The 16781-nt window shown below is 47.4% G+C and overlaps 2 protein-coding genes across 22 annotated transcripts in view; one reads left to right on the forward strand and one right to left on the reverse strand.

The window, feature by feature from the left end:
- The window catches only part of LOC111073119 (ankyrin-3), a 68436-nt gene extending 52150 nt beyond the window's left edge, over positions 1–16286 (reverse strand). For 4 of the 21 annotated variants that reach the window (XM_041594039.1, XM_041594031.1, XM_041594025.1 and 1 more), the window contains exons 1-12: positions 15642–16229; positions 9414–9515; positions 8899–9351; positions 8059–8823; positions 7065–7268; positions 5716–6643; positions 5430–5564; positions 4063–4345; positions 3600–4006; positions 3330–3541; positions 1308–1512; positions 77–103 (exon numbers count right to left, since the gene is read on the reverse strand). In XM_041594039.1, coding sequence (XP_041449973.1) covers positions 77–103; positions 1308–1512; positions 3330–3541; positions 3600–4006; positions 4063–4345; positions 5430–5564; positions 5716–6643; positions 7065–7268; positions 8059–8823; positions 8899–9351; positions 9414–9515; positions 15642–16214 — 4294 coding nt within the window. In that variant the 5' untranslated portion in view covers positions 16215–16229. Of the gene's footprint in view, positions 1–76; positions 104–1307; positions 1513–2401; positions 3542–3599; positions 4007–4062; positions 4346–5429; positions 5565–5715; positions 6644–7064; positions 7269–8058; positions 8824–8898; positions 9352–9413; positions 9516–9739; positions 9923–11401; positions 11921–14764; positions 14961–15641 lie in introns of those variants that run through there. The other 17 variants (XM_041594045.1, XM_041594043.1, XM_041594038.1 and 14 more) reach the window with 14 other exon arrangements.
- On the forward strand, positions 7380–8004 carry LOC111073122 (40S ribosomal protein S10b-like). The gene has a single exon (XM_022365288.2). It carries the CDS (start codon positions 7476–7478, stop codon positions 7944–7946), a length of 471 nt encoding a protein of 156 aa, XP_022220980.2. The 5' UTR covers positions 7380–7475; the 3' UTR covers positions 7947–8004.
- Positions 16287–16781: the final 495 nt, after the last annotated feature.

The raw sequence follows: 16781 nt of genomic DNA on the forward strand, positions 1-16781 counted from the left end.
ATACATGTTTGTGAATTTCTGAATTTGTATTATTTATTTTTAGTATTTGTGACATTTGAGCCATTGTTTTAGTTACCTTTTAGAGACCTTTTCCGAAACACACCTTCAATGGATTGAGAAAACAGAACGGAATGCGTGCACACATATGCAATGACGCATTAGTACGAAATTATAGAACAATTACATAAATATGTTTTCAATCAAGAATTGAAATTGAAGTTTGTTTGGTTTTTGTTTTGTTTTTTATTTGTCTTTTGCTCAACACTAAAATTATCATCGAAAATCAGGAGAACTCAACTGAAACTTAAACGGTAAACCGAAACGAACGAACGAACGTAAAGAGTAACGAAGAGAATATTAAGAGAGTAACGGAACAAACACCGTTAGGCACAATGAGAGGGAGTAGACACACTGAACATGACATTGAGGTTAGAGCGGAGTAAGTGTCACAGGAAGAGTTGTAATTTGTTTTAACTGTACTTCTTATCTTGTAGTGTCGTGTCCTGTGTTGTTTTTGTGTGTGTATGTGTGTGGGTGTTGTGGATGTACATGTATGAGCGTATCCGTGTCTGTATGTAAAGGTGAATGACGAATGCTCTACAACTGGGCTAAAATTCAACGAGATTACTCGATACGATACGATGCGAGGCGGGGGCGATATCGAAACATGGCGTGGCGGGGCCCTGCCGGAACACCCGAGAACAACTTGTAGCATCTACCACACAGACACAAGCACAATGGATATCAGATGGGAGAGACCTACACATACTATACAAACGAATTGGACCGAATTTACGGAGCCATCTTTGAATATGCTCCCTAGATCTTTTGTTCTTTTGATATTTTTTGTTGGCAATTTATCTCTGTACAACATTATGCATAGGTACTTGGGTTGGATATTTTAGGTAGTAGTATATGGCATTATGGTATTTATAGAGTACTACTTATTAGCACATGATATACTTTTATTCTAAATGTTATAGACAACTAAAATGAACGAAACAACGAAAGCAGATACGAAATCAACTTAATCAAAGCATATAGTATACACTCAAAAAATCATAACCAGGAATGAAGTAAATGAAGGCCTGAGAAATAGGTAGATAGGAGAGAGAGAGAGAGACAGAGAAGGGGGTTGTAGGTTGGAGGTTGAGGAGGATCTGTACTGGTAAACATCAACTAACGTAATGTAAATGTAAATGTAAGTGGGGGTAGGTATACTCATAATAGTTAGAATAACTGCTTGGATCACATTTTACAAACAACACAAAAGATCAGATGGCGAATCGGTAACAGCTACAACTTACCTGTGATGGAGCATAGCAGCCGCAGGGTTGGCGTGTTGCCCGAATACTGATTGATCATCCCCTGGCTGTGGGCCTTCGGAGCCGGCATGCTGAGTGTGATGGCCTTGTGGAACTTACGGCGGCGCGGCTCTACCGTCACTATCGGCGATACGGCCACACCGCGACCCAGCAGCTTGGCGGTTAGATCGGGATCGACCGGCTGGGCCTAGAACGAGAGCGTAACGAATTTCGGATTGGCATAATAGACAAAAATCGATTCCCCGGCCACGCATACGCATATAGTATGTACCAAGTACATGAGATGAACATAACATAAAATTGTAACATAAATCCATAACAAAAACCAAGTAAGATATACGAAATATGCGCCTCTTGTTTGTCACACAACATGAAATTAACGTACTATTAAACTATTAAAATAAAATGAAATGAGTCTGGGGCTAAAAGGGTGAACATTTTCGATTTGATTCGACCAGCACTCGCCTTGGCGTTTTTTTTGGGTCGTGTGTTTTGTTTTTTTTGTACAATGATTATTCAGTTTAATGTATTATGCATATCGTTTTTCGTATTCATGGTGGTATTGAGCAATTGTTTCAGCATGTTTCAGTTAAAATACGGTATAAGTTAACTACAAACGATAACAATGTTCAAGCCCATTTATGTCCCAATAAATTTAGTCATCAAAAAAACTTTGACTACAACTGAAGAATATTTCAAAGAACTTAAAAGCTTTATACAATTTATACAGAAAACAAAAATTCAAAACGGAAAAATATTTAGGAAGAATTTAGATAAGAGATATTATAGTAGAGGAGTAGATACAGAGAAAATGCAAATAAAACGTGCGAAAAGTTCGAACTCATGAGTGGGGGCCATTATAAAATCGTTTTTTGCTTACGATGCGATGCCGTAAGGCTAAAAATGTTACAACTTCGTTTAGGCACTTCGAACCGGGACCCAATTGTAACTTTCTAAGTATTCTTTTCTTTACCTCTTTTTATTATTTTTTTATATTTGTTTTGAAAAAGCAATTGAATGAAAAATGAATCAAATGAAAAGTAATTAAAACATTTTCATTGGCATAAAGTTTTTGTTGAACTAAATTTATTGGGTAGTACTGCATTTCAGAGAACTTGTATAATCTTATGCATAAGTAGATCATAAATAATGTATGAATAATAGTTTAAAGTAGTTATAGCATATTGGTTAATGTATCATAATATTTCCGATTTCGATAATCATGTATTTCTCTTGACAATTTCTTTACGCGAGCATTTATAGAAGTCGCTCTTGATCCATGATCAACATCAATAGTTTCATATATATTGTATATGCATATAAGTATTATTGAATGTCACTATCTGCATAGCATCTATCATCTGTGATAAGTTAGCAAGAGGAAGCCGATTTCGCAATGGTTCCACATATGTAAGCTGAGTGCCGTAAAGTTCTTAGGTGTTTCGATAAGTTCAAACCAAGTGCACATATTTCATACATAAATAACATTTGAAGTATGTTCTGAAGCCAGGCATGCAAAGGCCACTCACAGTTTCAGGAATGACACACTCAAAGGAAGTTCCGTCACTGCGAATCGCCTTTGCATTGTGCTGAGTATTGAGTTTACGAGTAAGTACAGGTGCATACCATCTACCATACTTCTACACAGAGGACTAAGGGGGCGGGTTAACATAGATGGTTACTGGTTACTGGCTATTGGATTGTATTTTTGGTTATAAATGCGTATTATCTACTTTGGAAAACGTATTTTGCATTCTTTGGAGTTTGATTTTAATTTTGATATTCATTTCAGGGAAGTTGTAGATTAAATGCACGATTATATATGCTGACCGATAACGTATTTTGTATTTAGTATAGATATATTTCGACGTTTTTGGCCTGCTTTTGGTTTGGCTCTGTGATTTACCAGATGAGCGAGAAGCGCTTCTTCTTGGGCACATGATTGACGCTAATCTTGCGTAGCTTCTCAGGCGCAACGCCTTTTCGCGGTTTAAAGAGGTTTACCTGTAAGCCAACTTTGATCTTCTTGGTAAGGGCTCCCTGGGGGAAGACGGCCTGCACCTGCGGTACCACAGTGCTGGAGACCATGCCGCCCTCCGGCCCAATGGCATGCACTTCCTGGCGAATGCGCGATACGACAGCAAAGTACTGAGGAAAGTCGTAGGTGACAAAGCGGCACACATGATTGCCGGCTTGCTCCTCCAGTTGGGCAATTTCTACACAGGAAAGAATAAACGTTATAATCAAGGAAAATCAGGCCCACCCCTGACTCACCCTCTGGCTCGAAACACTGCTGCAAGACGTCGTGGATGATCTCCTCCGAGTTGTCGATAGAATGCTCGCGCCAGGTCTCGCCATTGTCCGAGCGTAGAATAATGATCTCGCGCTCCTTGCCACGTAGCGAGGCGAAATGCGGCACCTCCATGACGACGGGGCCAATGAACTTGGTGGAGCAGGGACCCAGCTCCAGCACGCGGCTGGCCAGGGCCTCGCCCTCCATCAACTGCGGCGGATGCATGGTCCGCTGTGGCTTCACATAGCGACAGGTGACCCGCGTCGGCTGGCAGGTGGAGCGCGATGGAATGATCATGCGCACGCCACTGTGTCGACATCCGCGCATGGCTCCGCCTCGTGCATCGACCAGGAAGGAGACCAGGAAGCTCTTCCAGCTCAGTTTGCGGCTGCAAGACAATCCCATTAGACACCATAACTCAAAACAAAAATCGAATTTACTCACCCCACGTGCGGCGGCTCATCGTGTCCATGACCGTTTGCTATGTAGACACCATCCACGGTGGCCTTGGGAGAGTTGCCATACACTTGTGCCTTGTGTGGACTGATCAGCTCCTCCCCAATGGTGGGCGGCACACCGCCGGCATACTCAACGCTCTGGGTCATGCGGTTGGAGTCCATGCGCTCGTCGCGGGTCACATCAATGGGCAGCGAGTCGTCGCCTAGGGATTTCATTTCATCAACAGTCAGATAACGGTATGGTTGATCTGATAGCATATTGTCTTCGCCTAGATTTTGGATACGGTTTCGATTGCGATTGCGTTGTTTTCGATGCGATTCGGTTGCATTCCATATCGGTTTTATTTTGATAAAGCACAAGACAGTCCAATTGGCCATATAGTAGCGTTGATTGTAGTTGTAGTTGCAGTTGCAGTTGTTGGTGTATTTGTAGTGTTGTTGTTGTAGTTTTTTATTGTTGTTGTTGAGTTGCAGAGTTGGAATGAGAGCAAGAGCGATAGGGCGGTGCATTGAAAGTAGAAGAATGCAAATGAGTTTGATTTTAGTTAAACAATTTTGTATGTATCGACATGCTTCATTTTGTATTGTATAATCGGTATAATAATATTTGATATAAGGTGATATAGTATGTAAAGCTAGCATGACCATTAAACAGGAGCATATATGTATATTATTAGATTGATACAATAGAATTTGATAAAGGATATACATGGGATACACAAGTACATATATACGAGTAGTAGATATATTTCATGCCATGGTACGAGTAAAAGTAAATACGGGAACATTTATCTGCATCGGAGCGCTGGAAGTCAAATCAAAAGTCTCTCTGATATTTCGGTTCCTTGATATCAGAGAATATATAATCTCAAAGGTTGAGTCGTTTCAGATTACATATATACATTTTCTGGAACGCTATTGATCGATTGAATGTTCTGTTGTAATTCCAACGGACCGACGAATAGAACAAATATAATAATGAAACTTCATCGGACAATATATAGAAAATTGGACAAATCAAATCAAAAATTTAGAAATCACAAAGGAAACAATGAGGATTGGAAAGTAGTTGAGTCTCTGCACTCATTTGATTTACAACAACGGCAAGAATTAATTTTTACATTGATACAGTTCAGCCCCATATCAAGTGCCATATATTGTGTATACATTGTGAGTATATCGATTTATGGGTTAACTTTGGTGGTCAATCTCAGACTCAGAATCCAATTACAGCCAAATTAGTGCACTTGATAACGGCCAGTGGGTAAGATACGAATACGATTACGAGTAGAGTTAGGAGTTACGAGTTTTTGCAGTTGCTGGCAAGGCCTTGCCAACCCTGTGGACACTTACTGGTGACATAGAGTGTGTCGCCCTGGTAATACGGCATGTAGACGTGAGTGTCTGGCCGTGTGTGGCGATGACTGTGGCTGTGGTCAATGCCAATGCCGTACTCGTAGCACGCGTCCAATTCCCAGTTTGTGTGACCTGACGGCACACATGAAAGCGGGGGGATTTCACTTAAGTCTAGGCATAAATCTATGGGCTTTGGGTGTGGTCGTGGACTGTATGTGCTGGCGTACTAGCATGGCGCAAGTGTGGGATGGATCAAAGTGTAAGACTAGCAGGAGATACGTACCGCCTTCTTCCTCGGAGTCGGACATAAACGACTCGTGCATGGCCTCCGGGGCAACGACGCGATACTTTTCCTCGGTCTGGGCTGGTGCGGTACCTGCCTCATCCTCTGTGGTGATGGACTTCAGCGAGTCCAGCACACTGATGTAGCCAAGCTTGCGGGCAATATTCAGGGCCGTCTGCCCGTTGACGGTCTGGGCATTCGCGTTGGCCTTGTGCTCCAGCAGTAGGTTGACAATGTGGCAATGTCCCTGCTGAGCTGTCTGATGCAGAGGAGTGTAGCCAATCAATGTGGCTGCATCCACGTTCGCGCCATTCTGCAGCAGGAAGCGCACCATATTCGCCTGTCCGAAGTGTGAGGCGACGTGCAGGGGCGTAAACCCAGCCTTAGTGGGCATGTCGATGCTAGCGCCATTGCGCTGCAGAATCTCGGCCACATTCACATTGTCCTCCTGAGCGCACAGATGCATGGGAGTGAGGCCGTTCTTGGCCGGGTGATTCAGAGCTGCCTTGTGTTCAATCAAGAGGTTGGAGATCTCGGCATGTCCTTCTTGGCTGCTCAGGTGCAGCGGAGTAAATCCGGCCTTGCTCTCGGCATTGGCCTGGGCGCCGTACTCCAGCAGAGTGGTGGCAATGTCCATCTGGTTCTTGCGCGCCGCAATGTGCAGCGGCGTGTGTCCGTTCTTGGCGGTTGCATGGGGGCTAGCGCCCTTTTCGAGGAGCAGAAGGGCCACCTGCTGGTTATTGTAGTGGCAGGCCACATGGAGCGGAGTCACTCCATTCTTGCCCTGTGCGTCCACATCAGCCTCCTTCTGCAGCAAAAGCTGCGCCATCTTGATGTGCCCATATTTGGCCGTCAGGTGCAGCGGCGTGAAGCCCTTCTTTGTGGTGGCATTCAACGCAGCCCCGTTCTCGATCAGCACGGCTGCCACCTGAAGAGTTGTGGACGAAAATGTACATTTTACCAAACGGTTACCAAATAATCTCCCGATTCTGTGCAAAAATGAAAACCGAAATGATCGCAAATGGCGGAATGCAAGTGCAAGGAACTTTCGAGTGTGACCAGGTTCTACGAAAAGTACTATAAAAGAAGACAAATAATACCATACTACAAAAGAAAACAAGGTGGCAACATTTATTTGAAAAAAAGACAACAACGGAAAAGAAAGAAAGAGACAACAGTAATTGGTAATACTCATATTAGTCGATACAAAAGATAAAAACGATACTAATGCAACGGAATATAAGAACTTAAAATCAAATGAAAAACTCCTGATGCCGTATCCAAAACAATTGCATCAGATAGACAGTATCGATGTGGTCCGTGATCTTTTTCGCAATCAATTCTTTTACCTCGTCCTGGCCCTCCTTGGCGGCAATGTGGAGCGCCGTGTACATGTCCTTGGTGGTGGCATCCACCTGAGCGCCGTGCTGCAGCAGCAGCATTACAATGTCAACGTTGCCCAGTCGGCTGGCAATGTGCAGCGGAGTCTGCTGCTCCCGAGCACGTGCATCCACCTGAGCGCCATTGCGCAGCAGAATTCGAATGATGTCGGTCTGGAATGAGCAATGTCAGAATAAAATTCAAATATTTTCATTTCGATAAGTGTGCAGCTATCGATGCTGGGCAAATCGATACCAAGTACATATCGCTTATCAAAACGAAGCTTCGATAACGAGACATCGACGCCGAGACGACATATTTCTTTTTGTGAAATTTTGCGAAACTAGTCACATTCCCGTTCCCCGTGAAACTCCACCGAAATGTTCATCCCCAAGGCAAATCGTATCGCCATCTACGAGTACATCTGCAAGGAGGGCGTCATGGTGGCCGAGAATGATTACAAAATCCAGCACGACGCGTTGAAATTGATCCCCAACTTGCAGGTCATCAAGACCATGCAGTCGCTGGCTTCGCGCGGCATCGTCAAGGAGCAGTACAACTGGCGTCACTACTACTGGTATGTGACCAACGAGGGCATCGACTACTTGCGCAAGTACCTCCACTTGCCCCCAGAGGTTGTGCCCTCTACCTTTATGCGACCCGCTCGCGATCCTCACACTCGCCCGCGCCCACGTCCAGCTGATGCCAAGCCACGTGACGCCGACGAGGACCGTGCTGCCTACCGCCATGGCCCGCCCAGCGGCAACGAAACGGACAAGAAGGGAGACATCGGAGCCGGCACTGGCCAGTTCCAGTTCCGTGGCGGATTCGGACGCGGCAAGCCCGTCTAAACTTGAATTTTTTTGTATGTACAAATAAAATGCACCAAACTTTTGTGAAATTCCCAAAGAACGCGCAGACATTTTTTAAGGTTATGTTTTTTTGTGTGCACGGCAAACTCACCTGATTGGCACGCGCTGCCAGATGCAATGGCGTCTCGCCACGCACAGTGGGCACATCCGGACTGGCGTCGTGCTGCAGCAGATAGATGACAATGTTCATGCATCCCATGAAGGCAGCCACGTGCAATGGGGTCAGGCCGCTCTCCGTGGTGGCGCTAATGCTGGCGCCATGGCGGAGCAGCAGCTCCACGACCTTTAAGCGGTTCTTCTTGCAGGCAATGTGCAGTGGCGTGAACCCGTTGAGGGCTCGAGCATTTGCATCTGCGTTGCGGTCCAGCAGGAGCTTGGCCACGCGCACATGTCCGCAGTGGGCGGCGACATGCAGAGCAGTCAGATAATCGACGGTGACCTCGTCGACGGGCGCGCGATGGTAGAGCAGGATGCGGGCGGCATCCACATGCTCTCCCTGGGCCGCCATATGGAGGGGAGCCAGTCCGTTCTTGGTCTTGGCGCTAATGGGGGCACCGCGCTCCAGTAGCATATCCACCACCTGTTCGTGTCCCGAGCGTGCGGCACAGTGGAGCGGAGTGAGCCCGTCGCGGGTCTTGGCTTCGATGTTGCCGCCTTTTTCTAGCAGCAACGAGACCATATTGGTCTTGCCCCACTTGGCAGCCACGTGCAGTGGACTGATGTTGTGCTTGGCCGAGTAGTTGACGTCGGCGCCCTTCTGGATCAGCAGGTTGGCTATGTTCTGGTTGCCGTAGTGCGAGGCAATGTGCAGCGGGGTGAAACCCGACTTGGAAGTCACATCCGGATTGTGGTCATTCTATGGGGATGGAGGAGGAGAATGGAATCCACATTAGTAACTCTCTGGTTTGTTTTCCAGGGTCGGAATACTCACATCTAGGAGAAGGGAGGCAGCCTTCACGTCGTCCTTCTTGGCTGCAATGTGCAGGGCCGGCAGACGCACCTTTCCCCGAGTATCGCTCTCGAGGAGGACGGCTACGACTTTATCGTGGCCCTGCTGCATGGCCACGGCCAGCGGCGTGAACCCATCTTCGGTGGCCAGGCTCTGGTTGGCGCCGTTGGACAGCAGCAGGCGCACCACAGCATCGTGGTTCTCCTGAGCTGCCATGTAGAGGGGAGTGAATCCATTCTGCGACTGCACATTGACGGAGGCGCTGTGCTCCAGCAGCAGCTTCACCACCTCCTCCTGTCCGGCCAGCGAAGCAATGTGCAGCGCCGTGTTGCCCTTCTTGGTGGCACTGTCCACGATCGCTCCTCGTCGCAGCAGCTCCGAGACGACGTGTATATGGCCATCCTTGGAGGCCAGATGCAAGGCATTCAAGCCGTTCTATGTACCAAATATTGAATAGATTAGTGGGGTGCTTTGCCAAGTATGCCATCAGGTATTACCGCATTGCTGGTGTTGATGTCAATGTTGTTCTTCAAATGCTCGAGGACACGCTCCAGATTTCCGGCGCGAGCAGCACGCAGGAAGGAAGTGTTGCCATCGCCCTGTAATGATAGGATGAATCAATTTTGGGATCAGAATTATATACTTAAAGTGCGAGTACCAACTAAGAGAAAGCTTTAAGACAGATTTAACTTCTATAGGGCACGTCCAAGTAGTACTCCACAAAAAACAAACCTAGTTATATATGTACATAGGTGCTTATGTATACTTAATTTAGCCAGGAAAAGGTCAGCAAGAATTTATAGCCTGGCAACATATCACCTACAATTCCATCCATCTTGGCAGTGTTTCCGTTCAGCAGTTGCGTGCCACCTGCGTATCCATCAACGAGTGGAACAAGGGAGGTTGCACTTGGAGTTTTATTGATAGTTGCCATGTACCCGTAACCTTCGTTGCGCAACTCCACGCGCGGTGCCCCGAACTAGACTCGGAAACTACTTGCACCTGCACCATTCACCGTTCACCGACTTCTGCCCCTGCCCAGCACTCGCTGCCGACTCAAGTTCAACCCAACAACGAGGCGACGACGGTCAAGGGGAGGGGTCAAAGTCGGGTTCAGGTGTAATTTGGCTTAGTGGCCACCACCCTACACCCATCCACCCAATGGGGGGACACAGCTGTCGATTTTATCGCACGGCACTCTCGTTTTGTTTATGTTTTCTTTTGTGGAGGGCTTTACGCCCCGCCGCTTCCAGGCATTCGACATCGAAAGTGACGTCATGTCACGGCGTTTGCGAATTGCAACTGGAAGTTTTCGCACTGGAAGGCATTCAGCCGACGCGACGCCGATGCCGACGTAGTGGCCGCAGCACAGACACCTCGCCAGACCCGCTTCCTTTCGGCGTTCCATTCGAAGCTGTTGCAATTCAAAGGCGAGGGCTCGACCATGTGCCCGACACTGGGCCCAGCTCCTCGTACTCCTCCTCCACCAAATGCGGAAGTTGGGGAACGAACCAAAGCCGCCTTTCAGGCTCATTTTGTATGCCCTGAGCATACATACTCGTATGAGGACGAATTCAAAAGAAGGTTATTTTCGACACTGCTTCCTGGTGTCTGCTTGCCCAACCGGAGGGGGGCAGGGCCAGTGGCAGGGCGCTGGGCTCTTTAGAAGACTTGGGCAAATGTGGACTCTGACGATGGCCAGGGGCGAGGGCAAAAGTTCAAAGGTGCTTGCCTCACCATTGTATAACGAGCTGCTCCACACTCGCACTCGGGGGCAGATTGGGTGCTTGAGCCAAAGGAGTGGAGTCGTTTCCTTCAAGTGGATTTGCTTTCAATTTGTGTAGCAAAATGGTGACCCAAGTGGAAACATAATCGAAAGCTAAGTGGATGTCATTATAGGAGCAACAAAGAATTAGTTGGCACCGGAGTGTCAGATGAGAGAGAAATGACTCATAGTATGGATTTTTCCCCATCTCGTCGCGACGAATGTCGCATGTCATCAGCGCCGCTAACCTAAATCTCCATTACCTTACACTACGGGCACACGCACGCACCACACCCAGTTCCGCTCGTAGCCCTTGCTGGTGGTGGCACCGCTCCCCAATCGTCGTCCAACTAGTTACGGCTACCAACAATTAACTATTTTTAGCTTATTGTCCCAGCAAAGATCGTAAACGCCCCACAAATCAGAAAGGGGAGTCGGAAAAATCAATAAACTTCTGCAGTTGGTGGCCCCAAAAACGGGTGTGACCTCAAGGTCTCCACTTGGACAGAGACTGTGGCCTCCCAAAACACCATCGAGGCTCCACTTAAACATCATATTTAACACATTTTGGGCTGAATTTAATCCGATTTTCCGCCAGACAACGAAAAATCGATAATGCGCAAAATGGACGCCAACATGGCTGCCCCCACAGTCGCATAGTAGGGCCGAAAAGTCTACGTGCGCTGAAAAGTAGATGGGATTCAAACTCTGATGGATTACCTGAGCTCCATTTTCAGTGACCATCTTTGCCAGTTGAGAAAATTTGTCCGCTTATGATAAACCTTTCCACGTCTGCGATTGCGATTCGGGGGTGTAGAGAAATTGTGTAAGCGGCGGCTTTCGCGTTGTATGTCGTCACTGATTAGTCATATTTTTTCTTTTCACTGGGCAAAACTCTTACGCGGTGCGAAGTTTTCACTGTGACTCCTTTCAGATTTTTCTCTGAATTTTAAATGCACTCCTATCGATTTTTCCTTGGACTTTATGTAAGCAATATGTACACGAGAAGTGCAAGGGTGTGCGAGGGTGTGTTGTATTATGTGCACGAGTGTATGTCCGTGTGGTGTGTGCGTCAGTGTCCGTGTATTTGTCGCAGTGACTGTGGTGGTGTATCTGTAACTGTATCTGTGTCCGTGTCTGATTGGATTCCTAACTGGTCTCACACACACAGTCCCTTCGGGGTTCACGTTATTTTGAGGAGCAGTTAGCACTTTGCTGCCGTTTTCTTCAATGTTCAACTCCAGACTGGATGCGTCTGCCCAGCGAAAAGTCCTACCTAGTCGTGGCTGGAATTGTCGGCGACGCCAGGATTTCGAAGGACCTGCGCACTCGCCATTTCCAATTGGAAATTGGAATACGTTTGCGACAGGGGTTGCTTCTGCTGCTGCTGCTGCGGCTGGTTCCTGGAAATTGAAGTGACTGTGGAAGTGGAAGCGGAAACGAGTGGACCACCACTACCCCTACCATCCCCCAAGAGACACGTGCCTGTTGTTTTTGTTGACGTTCTCATGGATGGTGTGGAAGCAACTCGCACGTGCTTTCAAGGGAGAGCTGGGATAAAGCCATATCAAGGGACTGTTCTGAACAAGATTTATTGTTTTTAAAGAAACTTTAAGTAAGTCCTGGAAAGTCGAAGTAAAATCATCAAATCAGGGCTTAAATGAGACTCGGATCAGTTTTCGAAAATAGTTTCTGTTTTGTTGAAATACAAAAGCTTAACGCAGATTATTTGTATATTGATTCGTGTATCCCATAATTGAAGGGAGACCTTATTTTACTTAAACCTCTTTCCAACAGTTGGATTCGAAGAAAGATTCACTAGGACTGGTATCATTAGTATATCTATATCTAGAGACATCAACCAAAATTACTTCAACAGCAAATTTTTTGTGCTATTGAATCCTTAAGATTGCCACAGCCTTAAGTTGTGTTATGTTTGTAATTTGAGAAGAATGCCAAGCCATTAAAGTTTCCGCAGAGCAAACAAGATGTGTGTTTATACAAGTCCTTATCCAGCCATGGCATGGGTGTAACTATCCCAACAAGACCCGAATTAATCTTACCCTCATTGCTGGCACATTTACCAGCCCCGCCGAGCCGCCGGGGCATTAAATTCCACCGACATTTTCAGTTAACACATTACACTAATTAGCTAAGCACACAGACATCATCCAGTGGATCCGCCCCGAACCTCTCCCATGTTCCCATGGTTCTAGCCTTGCGCTTGGCTGCTTGGTGCTTGCTCCGGAGTCCGAATTTTGTTGACTGAGCGTAAACAAGGGCCCGGCGGATGGCAAACACAATCCACAGTTGGTTGAGGGGTGGCAGATGGCCGAGGGCTTCCTGCCAGCGAGGAGGGATTCTCATTCTCCGCCGCGCAGACGCAGTGCCTCGGACTGGATGTTGTTTACGAGTTGTATTTCCCGTTTCGAAGTCGCTTCGTTTTCGAAAATCACACACCCAACCCCCACCCAGAGGCCGCATCTGGAGGCCACATCCCCATCAGATGCGTATGCATTCCCGGTCACGTTGTGCCCAGTAAGCCAAGCCACGGCACGGCACAATTTCAGTTGTGTTCTTCACTTCTGGTCGGATTTCTTTGTTCTCCGGCAAATTAGACAGCAGTGCGAACAGGAAGAGAATACCCACCCTCGGGGGTGGCTGCCAGTGGCCTCGCATAACCCTTACTGCGAGCAAATCCACCCCAGGCGAACGCTTGCATAAAATTGCATTTGAAATTGCATCGTGACCGGGACAAATTACGCCGGAAAATAATGTGAGTGTGCGTGAATCACGTTGCAGGCAATTAAGTAGTGGAAATAGCAGTGGGTGGACGTGGTCCACACCAGGCTGCGGCACCAGCCACGGGTTGGAGCAAGGTGCGAGGCACATTTTGAATTTAATTAAAGAGTTTCCACTGGTGTTTGTGCCTGCGTGAACCCGCCCCGAAGCCGCAGGCTGGCCTTTATCGCTTGGCCAAACATTGGCTTATTTGTTTTGGCCAGCCAAAGGGGTTTCGGCCGCACTTTAAAGCCCCTCGAATCCGGGGGGTGGCTGTGTGTGCACAGCCCACAAACCAAGCCAAATGGCATGTTCGCATGTCACCTGGCAATCCAAAGATGTTTATACTCTCTCAGGGGCTGGTTATTGTCACTTCGGGGGTTTCCTTATTAATAATAGACTAAGGGTTTAATTAACCTTTCGAATGGGGCATGCCTGATGGGCTCTTCAATTCGATTTTCCGCTTAAGATTGAACAACCCCCCAGGCCTTTTGGCATAGATATTTATTAGGTCCTCTAAGGGATGGCTCAATCGATAGCCGTATGGTTAAGATTATTCATTGACTCAAGATTCCACCCCAGAAGTAACAGGGGCGAAATATTTACCTATTTTTGGCACATTTTGCAACGGAACTTTAAAGCGGAAAATCGAAATTTAAAGCTACCAAAAAAGACCTAAAAAGAAAAGAATAGAACTGCATAGAACGACGTACAGAATATATTCTACAGATTCATCTTGCACTTTCTTTAAAAGAGCATCCATAATTCGATGTTATTAAAAGGTTTCTTCGTTTAAGTTCATGTTTGTGTTGGCGTCGATGTCGTTGTCGATGGGGCTGTCGCCTGCGATATTACATTTCAATGGCCCTCGTCCGACCCCTCAAAATATAGCCGCGCCAGGAATGTGCTCGGGAGCAATGCCTTAAGTAAATTGCCAGCCAGCCACATAGTAGACGGAGGGCTGATTGCCCATAATAATTTCTGACGACCTTAAAAAACGCAACCCAAATTGGGCACGCCAAAATGTGGCAGGTAATATCTGGGAAAGTGCGGGGGCGGAGATAATGGAAACATTTTCAACGCGTTCAGTTCACTGCACTTGAGCGGTGGGAAAGGGGGAAAACAGGGGAGAGAGGGAGGACAACCGCACGCACAAAATTATGAAATTGTAAAATTCTTCGCACGATTCGTCGAGGGCCAATTTGGCATGCACAATATTTATATTTATAGGGGCAACCCCCTCCTCACGGATGGATCCCGAGCATTACATAAAATGAGTCCAAGGTGTCTACCAAAACTTACGCCCAAACTCTGCAGCGATGGGAAACGTTTCTTGAGCGTTTCCATTCCAGAAGCACATTAACTTGTAGGCCAATAAATAATTGATATACCCCGTATATGTATATCTATATATATTCTGTCTAGAGTGCCTCACGCGGCAGCCGCACCGAAATCAACACACGACGAGCGATTTGAGTCGTTTTCTGAATTATTTTCGAATGCGCCCCGTCGGACGATAAACCCAGAACAGAACAGAACAGAACAGAGCACAACATAGCCGTATAGAACGGAACAGAGCAGACAAGACCAGAGACTACAGGCTAGAGAACAGACCGAAGAGTGCAAAAAAAAAAAGAAGAGAAAATTTGGAGGTTCTGCTATTTTTAAAGCAAACAAACCGAAAACAAATCAAAAGAGCTTTTCGCTGTTTTGCGGTGTTCTCTACGGTTCTGACAAGGATTTTTATGACGATGGAGTCTAATGGATATTTGACTGCTTTTTTACGTTAGGATAATGAAGATGCCTTAAGCCGCAATCGCCAGAAAGGCGTCAGCTGAAGCTGTTAATGCCCCCCGCAAGGACAAATGGAAGCGCACTGGCCAGATGAGTCATCCAGCCAGCCAGTCCAAGGATTACTATTACGTCATTGTTCAGGGTTCTCGAGTGGGTTGGAGTTGGAGTTGGCTTGGCTCTACAGATGGCAAAAAGGTAGCCAAGAATTTGCTCCGCAAATGCTAAAAGTTTTGATTAAACATATGGGAATGTGGGACACAAATGTAATTAGTTTTTAAAAGTTGATGATTAAAAGTTGACCCAAGACTTCGCCCCTTTGTGACCACACCACACCACACCCACACCCACACCCACACCCACAATTGGCCAAATGATGTAAGCTTACCGCACTGTGGTGTCCTGTGGGGCAATGCTCGTGCTTGTCATGATGCTTGTGGGGGGGTCCTGGAACCCCGCCCTCAGTGTGATGGAAGGCCGCCTCATGCTGGTGCTGATAGAACTCGTAGTGGCCAGGGTGCTCCGCTGGCGGCGATGCCAGCTGGGATGGAGGGCTGTGATGCGTTTTGGCGTGGCCCTGGCCAGAGTGAGCCGTGTGACTAGAATGACTGGGATGTTGTCCAGTATGACCAATATGAGGAGCCAGTGGAGCATGACCAGTTGCAGCAGTAGCAGAAGCAGCAGCAGCATGTGGAGCATGACCACTGGATTGATGCGCTGATGACTGCTGTTTGTGCAGATGATGCGGATGGGAGGAGGGGGAGGCAGAACTACTGTGTCCTCCATGGTGTCCATGCTGGTGATGATGATGGTTGTGGGTGGGCGGCGATGGCATGTTGTGACCGCTGTGGGGCAGATGCGACGAGTGCTGCACACCCACCTGATGTCCGTGGTGGTGCGGTACATGACCTTGCGACGCCTCCATCAGCGTCGGCTGGATGTGTGTCACGAATTGGGCCATGTCTGCGAGGGGAGACCTTCAACAGCTCCACTGGAGTCGGAGTTCTGTGGATTTGCACTAGTACGTAGCTTAGATAACACTTGTTTAATTTTTCACTGCTCTACGAAGGAGGATGGGGCATACACCATGTACTCCAGAGTGGGTGTGGATACCAAAAAACACACACAGTACACAGCGCACAGAGGGCAAGGCGGACGAGGCACGGACGCTGTGCACTTGGACGCGGCGGAACGACGGTAGCAATGGAGCAGTCCTTTTGCTCGGCGCATGGACAACCTTCTCGCAGGAGCAATGTCAAATGACTGACTGGCAAGCCTAGACCAGACCCCGCCAGATCCCAGTGGTGGCTTAGATGCGACGGGACTTTTCGCCTTTCCCCTCCTACGCCTGGGCACCCGAACTGTGCTTCGGCTGTGAGTCGGGCCGGTGGCTCTGCTCCTCGCTTTCGGGGTTCGTCCTGGGCTGCCAGAAGCTTTAACCGGACCCAGTTTTATGCGCGTAGCTGATAAGAGATGCTTGTGCTTATGATGCCGCCTTCCTTGCAGCCCCAGTGATGCTGATTTAATG

The sequence above is a fragment of the Drosophila obscura genome, unplaced genomic scaffold (genome assembly GCF_018151105.1).
Source record: "Drosophila obscura isolate BZ-5 IFL unplaced genomic scaffold, ASM1815110v1 contig_208, whole genome shotgun sequence".
NCBI classification, from domain to species: domain Eukaryota; kingdom Metazoa; phylum Arthropoda; class Insecta; order Diptera; family Drosophilidae; genus Drosophila; species Drosophila obscura.